Source organism: Caretta caretta, chromosome 1, assembly GCF_965140235.1.
Source record: "Caretta caretta isolate rCarCar2 chromosome 1, rCarCar1.hap1, whole genome shotgun sequence".
NCBI classification, from domain to species: domain Eukaryota; kingdom Metazoa; phylum Chordata; order Testudines; family Cheloniidae; genus Caretta; species Caretta caretta.
In genome coordinates, this window is record NC_134206.1 from 188,335,703 (window position 1) to 188,352,260 (window position 16,558).

General features: G+C 41.1%; 1 protein-coding gene across 5 annotated transcripts in view; it reads left to right on the forward strand.

Moving 5' to 3' along the window:
* DCAF6 (DDB1 and CUL4 associated factor 6) overlaps positions 1-16,558 on the forward strand; it is a 176,367-nt gene that overhangs the window by 90,645 nt on the left and 69,164 nt on the right. For 2 of the 5 annotated variants that reach the window (XM_048869720.2, XM_048869730.2), the window contains exon 11: positions 4,253-4,420. The exons of the other annotated variants lie outside the window; for them this stretch is intronic. In XM_048869720.2, the coding sequence (XP_048725677.1) occupies positions 4,253-4,420 (168 nt within the window). The remainder of the gene's footprint in view (positions 1-4,252; positions 4,421-16,558) is intronic. 5 annotated transcript variants of the gene reach the window in all.

A 16,558-nucleotide genomic window follows, 5' to 3' on the forward strand; every position in this document is an offset into this window, starting at 1 on the left:
AACGAATTTTTCCTTCTGTATTTCTCTGAGTAAGTCTGAAACTTTGGGTGAAAGTTTCTCATGCCAGCATGTGGAGTCCAACTGATACCATTATTTCCCAGTACATCCCCCTTCTGATGGTGTGCGCGCTCTCTCTCTCTCTCTCTCTGCACCACTTCCATTGGCAGATTCCTATCAAACAGGGAACTAAGCAACCTTCACCAAAAAATTTAATGGCAGTTTGCTTCACATCAGGTTTGAAAGATCATATGTCTTGAGGGCAATGGAGATTTTAAACTTGCTGTAATTATGTTTGAGGTCTTTGACCACAACTGGTTAGGATTTCAGTTTTAAGTCTTATCCAGATACTTTTACTCTTACACTGCTCCTGAATGATATGTTCAGATGTTAGTTCAGTTATGAGTATGGAAAAAATACCACTTTTTGAATAACCAGAATCTCTCCTGCAGGAGTGATTACAGTAGTAACTTACTGGTCAGGAATAACATGATTCACTGAGATGGTAAAGTTGCACATAGAGAGATGTTGTTACAAAGAGGAGGGAGAAAAATTGTTCTCCTTAACCTTTGAGGATAGGACAAGAAGCAATGGGCTTAAATTACAGCAAGGATGGTTTAGATTGGACATTAGGAAAAACTTCCTAATTGTCAGGGTGGTTAAGCACTAGAATAAATTGCCTAGGGAGGTTGTGGAATCTCCATCATTGGAGATTTTTAATAGCAGGTTAGACAAACACCTGTCAGGAATGGTCTGCATATTTAGTCCTGCCATGAGTGCAGGGGACTAGACTAGATGGTCCCTTCAAGTCCTATGATTCTGTGGCTAGTATCTACAGCTGTATCTGCTCACGCAGAAAGTGACTTTTTGAAATAAAGAACATTTGACTGTATGGTGTTAAATACTGAAAGATTGCTTTTTAAAAAAATAACCCAGAATAGTCCCATAATCATCAGAATTTAAAACCAAACTCTATTTGTTTATATTTTTTTAATCTATTACAGATCACTTGTAGAACACCATGCCTTTAGAGTTATTCCACAAACATAGAAAAGATACATTCCTTGCTCGAAGGAACTTACGGTTTAAAATAGGCCAGACACAGAAAAATAATGAAGGAAAGTGAATGAGAAACTTATTGGTGAAGAGAAGACAGGAAAGATTCCTAGGAGAACTTGGTTTTAAGGAGACGTTTGAAGGAAGAAGAGAGCTTTTGGCAGATTGAGTTCAGAAGGGTGTTCCAGGAGCAAGAGGCAACTACAGAGAAGGCATAAAGTTGAGAAGGAGGAAGTGGTAGCAGTAAGGCAGGAGGAATGAGAGGGGGATATGGAGAGTGAGAAAGAAAAGTAGAAGGACTGTTGGATCTTGATGCTGATACTATACCAACCAAGGTTTATATTCACAAATTGTCAAAAGCTCAAGGGCTCCGTTATACATAAAATGCTGCAGATTTCAGCCACCCTCATGTGTGATAGATAGATAGAATTTAAGAGACAGGGTGGTAGGCCATGCAGTGGTGTGAGTGACAGGAGAGGAAAAAGAGAGGACTGTAATAGCAGTATTTTGAATATAATGGTGAAGAGGAGGAAAGGCAAACAGAAGAAGGTTGCAAAACCTAAAGAGAAGAGATGATTGGGTGGGGAGGGTTGGAAACCTTGAGAGGAAAAGCCAAAGATGATCCAGCCATCAGTTTGGAGAGGGCAATGGTGGATGTTCATTTGGAGGGGACAGAAAAGTTTTAGTGAGTGTTAAGAAACTGAGGGCAGTCACCATCTTTTGGACCAGGGTTACTTTCATAGAAATAGAGCATGATTCATGAAGGAACAGGAGAATGGACTACTAAGCAAATAACTTGCACTCTTCTGTTTTATAATTTGCTGCATTTCTTTCAGGCACCTGAAATAACCTCCTCTTTGAAACCCAAACATTTTATTACTGTTTATTTGAATCATAATACATATTTAAATCCTTTGCATACTATGTTGTCCTCAAAGTATATCATACAATGAATGCCTGACTTCCTATTTCAGAAATACTCTTGCCCTTTTACATTTTGAAAAACAATCTATACAGACAATAGCCAGCACAAAAATAATACAGCATGGGATCTTTGTCACATTAGCCACTTCATCTGAAAATTGTTTATATTCTGTTTAGAGAAGTACAGCTGAAACCTCTCAAATGTGTTGTTGGATCATTGTTAAAGTTCCTGTAGTGAGACAAACCTTTAACTGTAAGATTGAAATTAATCTTCTGTTTCTCTAAGAGGGAAATCATTTTTATTGCCCTGTCACTTACAAAAAGTTGTTAATATGGATGTAAAATGAACATATTAGTTTTGGTTTTTGCTCTGTCTGTCTCCCTCAATGGAAACTAGGAAATGTTCTTTATTATGGTTTTAATATTAATTTTAAACTAGCGATAAATTGTAAGCTACTCAGTTTTATGCAACAACCCATATATAAAACGTTAATCAGACTTTATTTCCATAAACTTAGTGGCAGAGAGACATGCACACATTGAGTGTGTCTTTGGATACATTTTCTTTGTATTAGATGGTCAAATTAATTGGGAAAACATTGAATCCATAGGTTTGTCCCGATTTTAAGCAAGTTCTACCTTATTTTGAACTGGGGATGTGCCATTGGCATTTATTTTGTTTTCTGACTCCACTTGCTGGCAAGGTGAACTTCTGCTTGAAGATTCTGACTGCTATTAAAAGATTTAGTAAAGCAAAAATTCATAGGCAAGAAAAATCGGTTCTTTTAAAATGTGAGGGGTAACTTTTTAATAACTTTTAAATAACCATGATTTCTGGGCTAAGTGGAACTGAATCCTTTAAGCAAATACTGGAAACTGCAATTTTAGCCACAATTGAGAAATAATTAAAAAAATAATTAAAAAAACTTGGAACTTTGATTCCCCAAGATACCAGGTTTTCTGTTATTTGACAACCCTTCCTGGCATATTTGTTTTGCATGCTGGGGTCCTTTAGGATATATATTTTCCTTTTTCCTTCCTGTTACATTTCATCATCAGGCAGCAACTGGTTGGTTGTAATATCCAGAAGTGGTGATAGACAAGAGACACTGGAACCCAAGACCAGAGGAAACCTGAATAGAGCAAGGGAAGGAAGAGAAACAAGTTAGACTCCTTGGTAGTAATGATTGATTTCAGCAAGTACCAGTGAATCAGAGATGGGACTGGTACCTGAAGGAAAAGTGTGTAGCTGACAAATAGTAGGAAGAGGGCAAGGTGAGAATAGTTAAGTATTTAAAATGGTATCTAAAGAGAGATTATTGCTAAGAGGCCAGTAGCAGGAAACCTTGGTGATCCTTTTTGAGGTACCTCTTTATGGACCTAGTTAGCAGTGTTTCCAGATTTTTTTTTAAAGGTTCATATTTGGGAGTGTATAAATTGAAGGCTACCAGAAAATAGAAAAGGAGGACTTGTGGCACCTTAGAGACTAACCAATTTATTTGAGGATAAGCTTTTGTGAGCTACAGCAGTATGCATCCGATGAAGTGAGCTGTAGCTTACGAAAGCTCATGCTCAAATAAATTGGTTAGTCGCTAAAGTGCCACAAGTACTCCTTTTCTTTTTGCGAATACAGACTAACACGGCTGTTACTCTGAAACCTACCAGAAAATAGTTGACAATGTTAAAAATTGCTGCTTTCTGCTTGGACATCTGTCACCTCTGTCCATAATCCCCTTCTCAGGTGGTTGGTTTTTTTTTTTCCTTTTGGCATTTGGGATTATATAACTATTTGGTTAAATGACATTTTAAAATAAAACCGTTCAAGTAAGTGTCTTTGAAGTTTTAGCTCATGGATTAAGGTTGCATAACTTTTCCCACTTACCGAGAGTACTGATTTGGTTAGGCATACCAGGAACATGTAAAAAGATGAATTTAAGTTTTTTGTTTTATTTTAAATCTATCTGGGTATATTTCTTTTTTTTAAATTTTCTTCAGTTAATCGCTTAAATAGTTGGGGGTATGGAGGCGGGCATGTAGCATGAAAACTGAACTTCATATGTCCTGTGATTCATACATTTAGAAAGGGAAAAACCCAAATTTAAATATTTTGTTTATGCTTCTAATTATTGCACTTTAATAAGCTGCCATATAAAAGAAATACTTTGCTTTTATTCCTCGTAGTATCTGTTGCCTTGCTCTTCAGTCATTTGTTCTTTTTATCTTTTATATGTTCTATGCCTTTTTCTTTTACACCTTTTTTTTCCCTATCTGTCAGAATTTTTGGCACCTGAGTTAGCTATACTCCGTAGGGGCCTGCAGCGACTGAGGCTTAAGAAGGCTGAACAACAAAGACAGCGAGAGCTAGCTGAGGGTTCAGCACCACAGTCCTCTACCTCTGATCAGTCTTCCCCTAAGGGCTCCTCACAGGACCCTCAGACTTCAGGTTGTCATTTGTCAAGGTTTCTTAAGCAGCTGATGTAGTTATAGTTTGTGCTGCTATTGTTTGCTGAGATGCTTCCTCTTCAGAACAAAACAGTTAATGCACTTGCTGCTTATTTTTACCTTGCGTGTGGTGGTGTTATCACAATTAGATACACACTAATGGCAGCATTACTATATTTATTTTCCTAATATTGTTGTGATACATAGTTTCATTTAAGTACTGGTAGGTTATGAATAGTACGCTACAGCAAATTTTGCCCAAATAGGATCACAACTTTCCAGAAGGAAGCTGAGCACACTGCAAATAACCAGAAATGGAGTTGTTTGAGCAGCACTTGTTAGAAAAGTGAATAGTGAAAGTTACTCTCATCTAGGTGGAGTACACTGGACCCTCGCTAGAACCCGTGTCTATATAGCACAAATTTGCATATAACGCAGTCATGGCCATGGATCCCAAATTTAATTACTTTAATTGCAGTTCATTTTAACGCGGTCCCCACTGTAACACGGTACCGCGCATGGATCCCAAATCCCGCGTTCTAGCGAGCGTCCAGTATATGTTGACACATAACCACCCAGGGTTACATCTTCATATTAAAGGGGGCTGTGTCGGTGAGTCATGTTAAGACTCTATTGGCTACGTTCTGGGCTTACTGGCACTAAACAATTTCACAAGTAATGTTGAAGTAAACAAACAGCATATATAGATATTTTTGCTTCACTAAAAATTTCCTTCAGAATAAGCATTTGCGCTATGCTCATTGTAAAAATGCCTCTAATGGCTGCTGTATCTTGGCTTCCAGCTCTCTTCCTTTTAAACTTATTCCATATCTTAAAATGGACAAAGCGACGCAGAACTGGAGTAAGATGGCTGACTGGCAGATCAATAAGTATATTGGATATAAAAATGTTCATTATATCTGACGTTAATTTTTGACAGACATAAGAAATTGAAAAGATCTCTCTTCTCAATTCTGTCTCACGGGAATTGCGCACCCATGTACAATTGGCTCCATTCATTTATTTATGGGAATATTAAGAGTTTGGAATAAACCTTACGGGCTTGCTGTCATCAACTCAAGAAATACCTATTTACCTGATTTTGTCTAAAATTCTCAATCTCAGAAATAATTAGAAGTTAATAGGGTCTGTTCACTAGAAATATGCTGTAATTGTGAAACTTGTGCATATGCAGCCTTAACTTTGCCATTCCTGACTCATGAATGCTTAACTTCTCTTAATATATTGTATTTTTGCATGGACTTTCCTTTTTCTTTTTTTAGGGCCAAATTATGTCACCCATATTCACCTTGAGTAACACGTTGCTCCATCAGTAGTTCCATTGAAACTATGAGTAGGGGTTACACAGTCTAGTCTTTAATCTTTAGCATTTGCCTAGAGTATATGGGTAGGTGGCATCAAATATCAGAAGCAAAATCAGGTTTGCATTCTGTGATGCTGAAAAAGATGTCTCATGCACAAAACTGTTTACAATGCCAGGTCACATGGAAAATTTTATGAACCCCTTCTCTCCTTGTGTGTTGAATGAGGCATGGTTTACTACTTTCATACTATGATCTTTAATTAGCTATGCATGCAAGCACAGTGTAGCCGTCTATCATTTAGAGTGTTGAAATATTTTTAACAAGTTCCAGTATTTAACTAGTTCACAAGCCCGAACTCCTAACTCAAGTAAATTATGGAACTCTTAATTCAGCCAAATCAAAAACTATTTTTACAAGAACACGGACACCTTTCTTCCTGAAGAAACTATTTACCTGCCAAATTTCAACTTTCTATCCCTCTTTATCCCTTACCTTCTCTCCCCCCCAGTTTTGGCACTTTTGTAAGTGGAATAGCATTTCTTTTCAGTTTTTCCTTTTTAAAAAAGATCACTCTTTGGGCAGTGACTGAGCCTAGAATGTAACCAATTTATTTGAGCATGAGCTTTCGTGAGCTACAGCTCACTTCATCAGATGTATACCGTGGAAACTGCAGCAGACTTTATATACACACAGAGAATATGAAACAATACCTCCTCCCACCCCACTGTCCTGCTGGTAATAGCTTATCTAAAGTGATCAACAGGTGGGCCATTTCCAGCACAAATCCAGGTTTTCTCACCCCCCACGCCCCCACACAAATTCACTCTCCTGCTGGTGCTAGCCCATCCAAAGTGACAACTCTTTACATAATCAAGTCGGGCTATTTCCTGCATAGATCCAGGTTTTCTCACATCCCCCCCACCCCCATACACACACAAACTCACTCTCCTGCTGGTAATAGCTCATCTAAACTGACCACTCTCCAAGTTTAAATCCAAGTTAAACCAGAACATCTGGGGGGGGGGGGGGAGGAAAAAACAAGAGGAAACAGGCTACCTTGCATAATGACTTAGCCACTCCCAGTCTCTATTTAAGCCTAAATTAATAGTATCCAATTTGCAAATGAATTCCAATTCAGCAGTTTCTCGCTGGAGTCTGGATTTGAAGATTTTTTGTTTTAAGATAGTGACCTTCATGTCTGTGATTGCGTGACCAGAGAGATTGAAGTGTTCTCCGACTGGTTTATGAATGTTATAATTCTTGACATCTGATTTGTGTCCATTTATTCTTTTACGTAGAGACTGTCCAGTTTGACCAATGTACATGGCAGAGGGGCATTGCTGGCACATGATGGCATATATCACATTGGTGGATGTGCAGGTGAACGAGCCTCTGATAGTGTGGCTGATGTTATTAGGCCCTGTGATGGTGTCCCCTGAATAGATATGTGGGCACAATTGGCAACGGGCTTTGTTGCAAGGATAAGTTCCTGGGTTAGTGGTTCTGTTGTGTGGTATGTGGTTGTTGGTGAGTATTTGCTTCAGGTTGCGGGGCTGTCTGTAGGCAAGGACTGGCCTGTCTCCCAAGACTTGTGAGAGTGTTGGGTCATCCTTTAGGATAGGTTGTAGATCCTTAATAATGCGTTGGAGGGGTTTTAGTTGGGGGCTGAAGGTGACCGCTAGTGGCGTTCTGTTATTTTCTTTGTTAGGCCTGTCCTGTAGTAGGTAACTTCTGGGAACTCTTCTGGCTCTATCAATCTGTTTCTTTACTTCTGCAGGTGGGTATTGTAGTTGTAAGAAAGCTTGACAGAGATCTTGTAGGTGTTTGTCTCTGTCTGAGGGGTTGGAGCAAATGCGGTTGTATCGCAGAGCTTGGCTGTAGACGATGGATCGTGTGGTGTGGTCAGGGTGAAAGCTGGAGGCATGCAGGTAGGAATAGCGGTCAGTAGGTTTCCGGTATAGGGTGGTGGTTATGTGGCCATTGTTTATTAGCACTGTAGTGTCCAGGAAGTGGATCTCTTGTGTGGACTGGACCAGGCTGAGGTTGGTGGTGGGATGGAAATTGTTGAAATCATGGTGGAATTCCTCAAGGGCTTCTTTTCCATGGGTCCAGATGATGAAGATGTCATCAATATAGCGCAAGTAGAGTAGGGGCTTTAGGGGACGAGAGCTGAGGAAGCGTTGTTCTAAATCAGCCATAAAAATGTTGGCATACTGTGGGGCCATGCGGGTACCCATAGCAGTGCCGCTGATCTGAAGGTATACATTGTCTAACACGGCTGTTCCTCTGAAACCTGAGCCTAGAATGTTCATTGTGAAAGATAATGTTTAGAAAGCTATACACTACTGAAAGCAAAATCATAGAATGGAAACACTCTGACAATATTAACTATGGCTGTGGCTAGTGCTCTACTTAGAATATGTAGATATTGAATTGAGCATAGTTGCTAGCATTGGAAACTCTTTTCCAGAAACAATTTTCAGATGGGTTGGAAGTTGGAGACCCCAGACCCTGGGGGACTGTGTGTACATTCTGGTGTTGCTGCTGACACCAGTGGCTGCCTTCTTGCATGTGGAAAAAGGCCAGTAGAACAGGGAAGACCATGGTAACCACAAGAGCAGTGGTCTCTGCCCTGTGGCAAGAACTCAATAGCTACTCCTGACAGGGAAAGCCAGGACAAAGGCAAAAATCTTGTTGGCTGTTGTGCTTTTGAAAAGAGAATGCTTTCCATTATTCCTCTGATGGACTGAACATCAAGATTTATTGACCCAAAAGACAAACATTGACAGACAAAGCCAAAGCTAACATTTATGTTCTGGGTCAATAAATATTGATACTAATTCAGAGATGAAGTGTGGGATTTTCAGAAATACCGAGTGCTAGCCTAGCTTTACTCACATTAATGTCAATGATAGAATTCCTATTGACTTCAATGTACAAAAAGTTAGGCAAGGACTCTGCTTTTGAAATTCCTATCTGGAGGTTGATGTATGTGTTACTATTACTTTTTGAGTATGTGTCAGTGTGGATCAACATTTCTTGTAAGCTACACAGCCATGCAACAATCTTGTATATACAGCACAGGTCAGAAAACATGCTGCTATGTTTCTTCTCTGGGGCCCCAGCAGGGGTGTGGTGTGGTCCTGTAAGAACCTGCTCTGCTCGTTCCCCCTCCCGCTATGACAGTGCATGCAGCTGTGCCTTTTCACTGATGGGAGGAGGGGGGAAAAGATGGTGGAAGTGCTTCTAGTATCGGGGACACAGTTGGGGTGTCCCTTGTGCAGGACCCCAGGTGAGCAACCTGGCTGAGCTCTGCGATGGCTAATCAGGTCAGCAGAGGACACCCCGCTCCCCCACCACTTGCCCACCTGGCAGTTGTACATTGTACAAGGAATGTGACCATTGCTGCTGCTGAGAGGTGAACTGTGGCCAGAACCCCTTTGTGAGAACAAATGGCAGGGGGAGATCTGAAACCCTGGCCTGGAGGAGGTGTGGTCTGATGCCAAAGACTCCTGGCCAGGCTCCTAAGACAACTGCTGTGGAGAAAATTCTGGGGACAGGGACCTGTGTGAGAGACTGGGGAGGACACTTCAGGACAGCATCTCCTGCACATGCTTTCCGTCCCCAACCCTACCTGTACACATCCCTCACGGTGTTTTAAAAAAAAAAAGTGGTGGTGCAGAAAGCTTGCCCAAGGACAAAAATGTAGTGCTTAGTGGAGTTTGTAGCCCACTCAGTAGAAAAAAAGTTGAGAGAACATTGGTGTGGATTCCACAGTAGGTGTGCGTACATATGAGTCTAGAGATTTTTAAGTATCCACTGGGGTTGTGCATGTGCCCTGTGTCGTCTCATGCTCCCATGCGAGGAAATCAAGAGTGGAGAAGTTTTGATCCTCCCACAGTTCCCTCTTACTGCATGTAGCAGCAAGATGGAATCTTGGTGAGTGATCCCCTAGTTCTTAGCTTCATCTAAATGTTACTACAAATCTTCTGAATTCTTCAGAACTCCTTTGATAACATCTGTCTTTGACCAGTGTGATCATATTGATGCATCTTGACCAATTATTGATGTCTAGACACAGCTGTACAGACCTAGAGTGGGATCTGTTGTATAGGGTCCACTGTCCATTTTCCCTATTCTTCTTCATGGACCCTTCTCTCAAAAGCTTGTTGAAATCAGAAGTGGCCTCATTTCCTCATCTAGGAGCTGTAGAGAAGGTTCCAAAGGAATTCAAGGGAAGGGCTTCTATGCCTGGTATTTCCCAAAGGAAAAAGGAGGTCTTTGTCCTATCCTATATCTAAGGAGTCTCAACAAATACATATGGCATCTCAGGTTGAGGATGGTAATGCTTGTCTCCATCATCCCATCTCTCCACATTCAAGACTGGTTCATGTCTCTTGACTTGCAGGATACGTACTTTCATATCACCTCTGTCTGGGCCACAGGATGTACCTCAGATTCACAATAGGGCCCAACTATCTTCCTTCGAATGGTGGTACCTATGTGTATTCCAGTGTGATCACAGAGGCACACCGTGTGCCTGAGGCAGAAGATTTTTACTAGCAGAGTCTGTTAGTCCTCACCTGTGCCTTTTCCTCATGCTTTAACCAATGTCATAAGGGGTGATGTTGACCAGCGCCCTCCCCAGTTCCTTTCTACCACTGCATGGCCTGAGATGAAACCCTTCTCTGTCCACGGAGTTCCTCTTCAGTGTTTTTCCTGTAAATATTGTAAAGATATTTCTTATTAGATCATTTTTAGTGGTGGCTTTTATGGTATCTAGCTAGTTAAGATTCAGGGGTTCCTCCCCAACTTTCCCTCATATAGAGTGACTATTATGCCCAAATTTCTTAAGGCTTAAGGAATGGTAGTTCCTGCATCAGGGCTTTCCTGATCAACAATGACTATCTGAAGTGCTTCTGCTGCCTTGGAGAATGTCCCACAGCTTTGAAGTCCAGTATTAGTTGATCTTTTCCAGCTGGATCCTCCATCTACAGGAGTATAGACTTAGAAAACATCTGGTGGATCATGCAATGAGGCCTCAGTCTGACCTCGGCCAGCAGAACCCGCGTACAATGGGAAGAGATGCTTAGGAGCCTGCCTCCTAGTACTATGACCTCTGACACAGGTGGACAGGAATAAAGCCAAGGCCTCCTCAGGCTCATCGTGAAGGTAGGAAACACTCTCAGAAACCTAGAGAGAAATCCACTGCCATGTCCCAACAAAGAGGCATCAGCATGGACAGGTCTATCTGCACCAGCTCAGACGATGCATAGGGAGAACAGTCCCTCAACCCTCCGCAAGTGGAGACAGATATGTGATCCCAGAGGGCATTATCATTCTTCCAAATCCTGAGTTTCCCATTTTATTGGATGCAGTCTTTACTAAGTTGATCCTGACTCCATCAGTCCAGGGATGGTATGAAAGGAGAAGCTCATTCATATCCTGTCCACTAGCTGTGGGAGGTCAGCATCCACGGTTCTGACGGCACTGCTGTTTGAAGGAGCATCTACCTTTTTCCTCCTCAGGGGAGTTGGATGTCACTGAGGGACCCTCAGAGACAGAATGTTAGCCAGTCAGAAGATTCAGAATTTCCTCGGCACTCTCAGAATCTCACAAGACAAGGTACCTTTGCACCGATATTTGATTCCCCTCTTGGTCTTATTGGGGGCCATGGGATTCGTACAAATGCTACACCGAATCGGTATGGGCCCATCGAAAGTTACAACATCTTTCTCTCCGAGAGGAGCTTGAACTTCCTCAGGAGCCCGTGAAAGAGGAGGGAGAAGAGCTGGATCCAGCTTTACTGTTGGTCTCAACAGAAATATCTTCAGCTCCTGTTGAGGCAGTTGTTCCAGCCTCGCGTTCTCCACCTGATGACTACAGGCAGTTTCAGGACTTAAGGAGGTTGCTGACACACTCTAGGTCCCGCTGGAAGAGATACCTCACAAGCCCCTGGGTATCTTAGAGTGTTGGGCCAAATAAGGTATTAATGAAGTCCATGTTGGAGCCTGACAAAGCTGTCTGGCATATGCCAGTGATGTGCTCCACTCCTAAGAGGTCATGTACTGTGTTTAAGGGCTTGTTTTGTTTAATAACAATAAATGTTATATGCTATTTTGTGTGTTTAATTAAGATACTTTGTACCAGACAAGGGCACAGAGTTTTTATTTCTACATCCTGTCCCAAATTCTTTAGTTGTTACAAGCTACCACTGAAAGGAGTAGGTAACATCAATCATACTCTACTTCCTCTGCCAGGGAGGCTAGATATTTGGAATGCCTTGGGAGACAGGTCTTTATCTCAACCAGCCTGCAGTTCTGGATTGCTAATTACTAGGCATTAATTTGTAAATGTGACTTTGTAAATTTGGTGAATTGCAGCAATTAATCGACAATCTCCCACAGGGAGTAGAGCACTTTTTCAAGCTCTTATTGAGGAGGGTAAGTTGGTTGCATTCTCTCCATGCCACAGTATTTTCAACTGACACAGCCTCGCAATCAATGGCGATGGCTATCATTGTGTGTCAAGAATCCTGGTTTCATTCGTTGAGATTTCCCAGGGAAGTTCAGTCTACAATGAAGGACAGGTGGTAACTTTGATAACTATTCAGTGAAAACATGACAAGACATCACGCTGTATGAAGGACTGAAGGGCAACCTTTTGCTCCCTGGAGACATATACTCCAGCACCGGAGAGAGAATTTCATAGACCACAAGCATACAACCACAGGCCAGCACCACAACCCCTTTACCATCAGAGGAAGATGGGATATGAACAGTCACATTTAAAAACAGGACCCAGAAGACCGAGCATAATGCTCCATCTCCTTCCCATCACAGCCTCCTGTTAAGGAAGTCTTTTGATGGAAATCTTTGAGAGCTGAGAACCAACCCAGTTGCCACCTGCTTCATCTGAGAACTGTGATACCCATTTTGGTGGCTGCTTAATTTGCTTTTCCCATGCATGGTGGATGGTAACAGACAAATGGATTCTTGACATTCATTCATTCCAGTTCTGTCATAGAATTCCCCTTCCCCATCCCTCTTCGGGGCCACTCTCACAAGAAGATACTTATTCAACAGGTAAACTTTCTCCTCCACCAGGGAGACATGGAGCCAGTACCCGCTCAACATCAGTGGAAGGGATTTACTCAAAATATTTTCTTACCCCTCTCACGGGAGTTTCCTAAGGTTCATTGTAGGTCTGGACCATTCTACATATAGGGTGCTCCCCTCTGACTGAGCAACAGCACCAAAGGTAGTGTCAGTTGTAGCAGCGCACTTTTGATGCTACGGATCATCAGTCTTTCCCTACCTAGGCAATTGTCTATTGCAGCGGTCCCCAACCTTTCTTGCTATTCCCAGACAGGTGCCGGACACCCCGCCACTGAAATGCTGCCGCCGAGAAGCGGCAGCGGCAAGAAGCGTCGCCGCCAAAATGCTGCTGGGAAACGGCAACACATTTCGGCGGCTGGATGTCCTGTGGGCGCACAAAAATGCCCCAGCAGGCACTGTGTTGGGGACCCCTGGTCTATTGACATAGAAATCTTATCAGGAAGTATCAAGAACAACTTCATCCCTGTTCACTAGTATCATTGGGACTCTGTGTCAACACAGAAAAGTCTGTTTTAGTTCTTACACAGATTGTAGTTTATTGGAGCAACTTTGGACTCTTTCAGTATCAAAGCATAACTCCCTGAGGACACATTTCAATCCATAAAGAATCTTGCTACTCAGCTCAAACAGAGCCCACAAACATTGGTTTGTTAATGCCTCATCCTCTTATGTCACATGGCATCCTGCACTTGTGTTACCCTTTGCAAGACTGTAGGCCTATAGGCCTCGTTTCTGACTGTTTGGGACCAACTAGGGAAAACATGTAAATGTTAGTCTCCCTCCTTCCCAGGGTGAGAGATCCTCTAACTTGGTAGGAGAACAGAGACCATATGTATGTGGGAGCCCTTTTCATTCCCCCTCAACCTGAGAAAACTTCAATCACACATGCTTCTTTAGTTGTGCTGTATGCCTGTCAAGATGGGTGCCCTATCCCAACAATGTGGACTCCTTGGGAGTCCAGGATGCACATAAACATATTTGAACTGAAAGCAGTCCAAGAGGCTTGCAAATAATTCCTTCCACTAATACAAGCTCAACATATTCAAGCAAACAACCTGACCGGTATCCCGAGCATGCTAAAATACCCTCTCTCTTAAAAGATGTTAAGTCTGTCCCTTATCTCCCTATGGGTGCACTTAGCAGCTCTCAACACCTGATTTAAATTTGATATTTTTAATTTAAACCAGATTTTTATGAGTTTGTTTTTTTAAATATTAATACATTTTTCTTGTTGAAGGGGGGAGGGATAGCTCAGTGTTTGAGCATTGGCCTGCTAAACCCAGGATTGTGAGTTCAATCCTTGAGGGGGCCATTTAGGGATCTGGGGCAAAAATTGGGGATTGGTCCTGCTTTGAGCAGGGGGTTGGAGTAGATGACCTCCTGAGGTCCCTTCCAACCCTGATATTCTATGATTCTGTGATATGTGTTTTTATAAATCTGTTTAAAATGAAAACTGAATTTTAATACAAAATATATAAAGACCTAAATTTACTATAATCTTTTAAAACATTTAAAATAAAAAATAAATATGCTGACTCCATGAGCCTCCTATCAAAAACTTTGAGTTAAAGGCTGCTTTTCTAAATAAAGATAGAATTGGGGGGGAAAACATCTGTCTTTTGAGTCGAGCTTTATAAAGATGGCACAATAGGTCATGTACTGTGTTTGAGGGCTTGTTTTGTTTAATAACAATAAATTTTATATGCTATTTTGTGGGTTTAATTAAATTCCAGTTACCATCCTAATGCAGCTTGACACAAATCATGAGCGAAGAGTAAGTTATTTATGAAATAAGCAATATATCATTCACCATTTTCTAACATGCTAAAAATGTACAATTAATAAGAATCTGAAAATATTAAGCTATATGATTGCTTAAATAAATTTATTTAAGCAGTTATTGTGCACCCTGCTAGGTAGCAAAAAGATGTACCAAATCTAGCTAAAGGCTCTATTTAGTTTTAAATCAACGCAATTTAATGTCTTTCATGAGAATACATCTTTCTTTAGAAAATGACTGAAGTACAAATGGAAGAGTAGATTAAAATCAATTCTTTAACTTGAGGCTTTCTACTTGGTGATTTAAATCACCTTGATTTGAGGCATTCTAGCCTGCTGGGCATTGGAAATGGAAATTTAGTTCAGGATATGTCTTGAACTTGCATCTTTTCCTGCATTCCCCAGTTTCTTCTCCTGGTTTCTTCTCATGAGATTGTTTTGATTTAGGTGGGAAATCTCTTCCCTCCTGAACGCAAGAGCTATATATTTTCAGTACTTCCTGCTTGTGAGTGGACATGCAATACTGAGTGGACATGTATTCTCTTGAGATCTTGGCACTTCAGTATCCTGGTGGTGCACAAAAATGGGGGTGGGGTATCTAGTTTGCATATTAATTCAAGCTCAGCAGTTTCCTGTTGGAGTCTGTTTTTGAAGCTTTTCTGCTGCAAAATTGCCACCCTTAAATCTTTTACTGAGTGGCCAGAGAGGTTGAAGCGTTCTACCAGTTTTTGAATGTTATGGTTCCTGATGTCAGATTTGTGTCCATTTATTCTTTTGACACCATTCTAGATACCATTAACTTGGGTTTGAATAGAGACTGGGAGTGGCTGGGTCATTACACATATTGAATCTATTTCTCTATGTTAAGTATCCTCATACCTTCTTGTCAACTGTCTAAATGGGCCATCTTGATTATCACTACAAAAGTTTTTTTTCTCCCGCTGATAATAGCTCATCTTAATTAATTAACCTCTTACAGTTGGTATGGCTACTTCCACCTTTTCATGTTCTCTGTATATATGTGTGTGTATCTTCTTATGTTCCATTCTATGCATCCGATGAGGTGGGCTGTAACTCACGAAAGATTATGCTCAAATAAATTTGTTAGCCTCTAAGGTGCCACAAGTACTGCTGTTCTTTTTGTGGATACAGACTAACACGGCTGCTACTCTGAAACCTTACACACAATAAGCACCTTTGAAGAAGCAGTGAGAGATAAAAAGGCATCTTTTAAAAAGTGGAAGTCAAATCCTAGTGAGGTAAATAGAAAGGAGCATAAACACTGCCAAACTAAGTGTAAAAATGTAATAAGAAAAGCCAAAAAGGAGTTTGAAGAACGGCTAGCCAAAAACTCAAAAGATAATAACAATGTTTTTTTTAAGTACATCAGAAGCAGGAAGCCTGCTAAACAACCACTGGGGCCCCTGGACGATCGAGATACAAAAGGAGCACTTAAAGATGACAAAGTCATTGCGGAGAAACTAAATGAATTCTTTGCTTCAGTCTTCATGGCTGAGGATGTTAGGGAGATTCCCAAACCTGAGCCATCCTTTTTAGGTGACAAGTCTGAGGAATTGTCACAGATTGAAGTGTCATTAGAGGAGGTTTTGGAATTAATTGAGAAACTTAACAGTAACAAGTGATTGGGACCAGATGGCATTCACCCAACTGTTCTGAAAGAACTCAAATGTGAAATTGCAGAACTATTAACTATGATTTGTAACCTGTCCTTTAAATCAGCTTCTATACCCAATGACTGGAAGATAGCTAATGTAACGCCAATATTTAAGAAGTGCTCTAGAGGTGATCCTGGCAATTGCAGACCGGTAAGTCTAACATCAGTACCGGGCAAATTAATTGAAACAATAGTAAAGAATAAAATTGTCAAACACATAGAAGAACATAAATTGTTGGGCA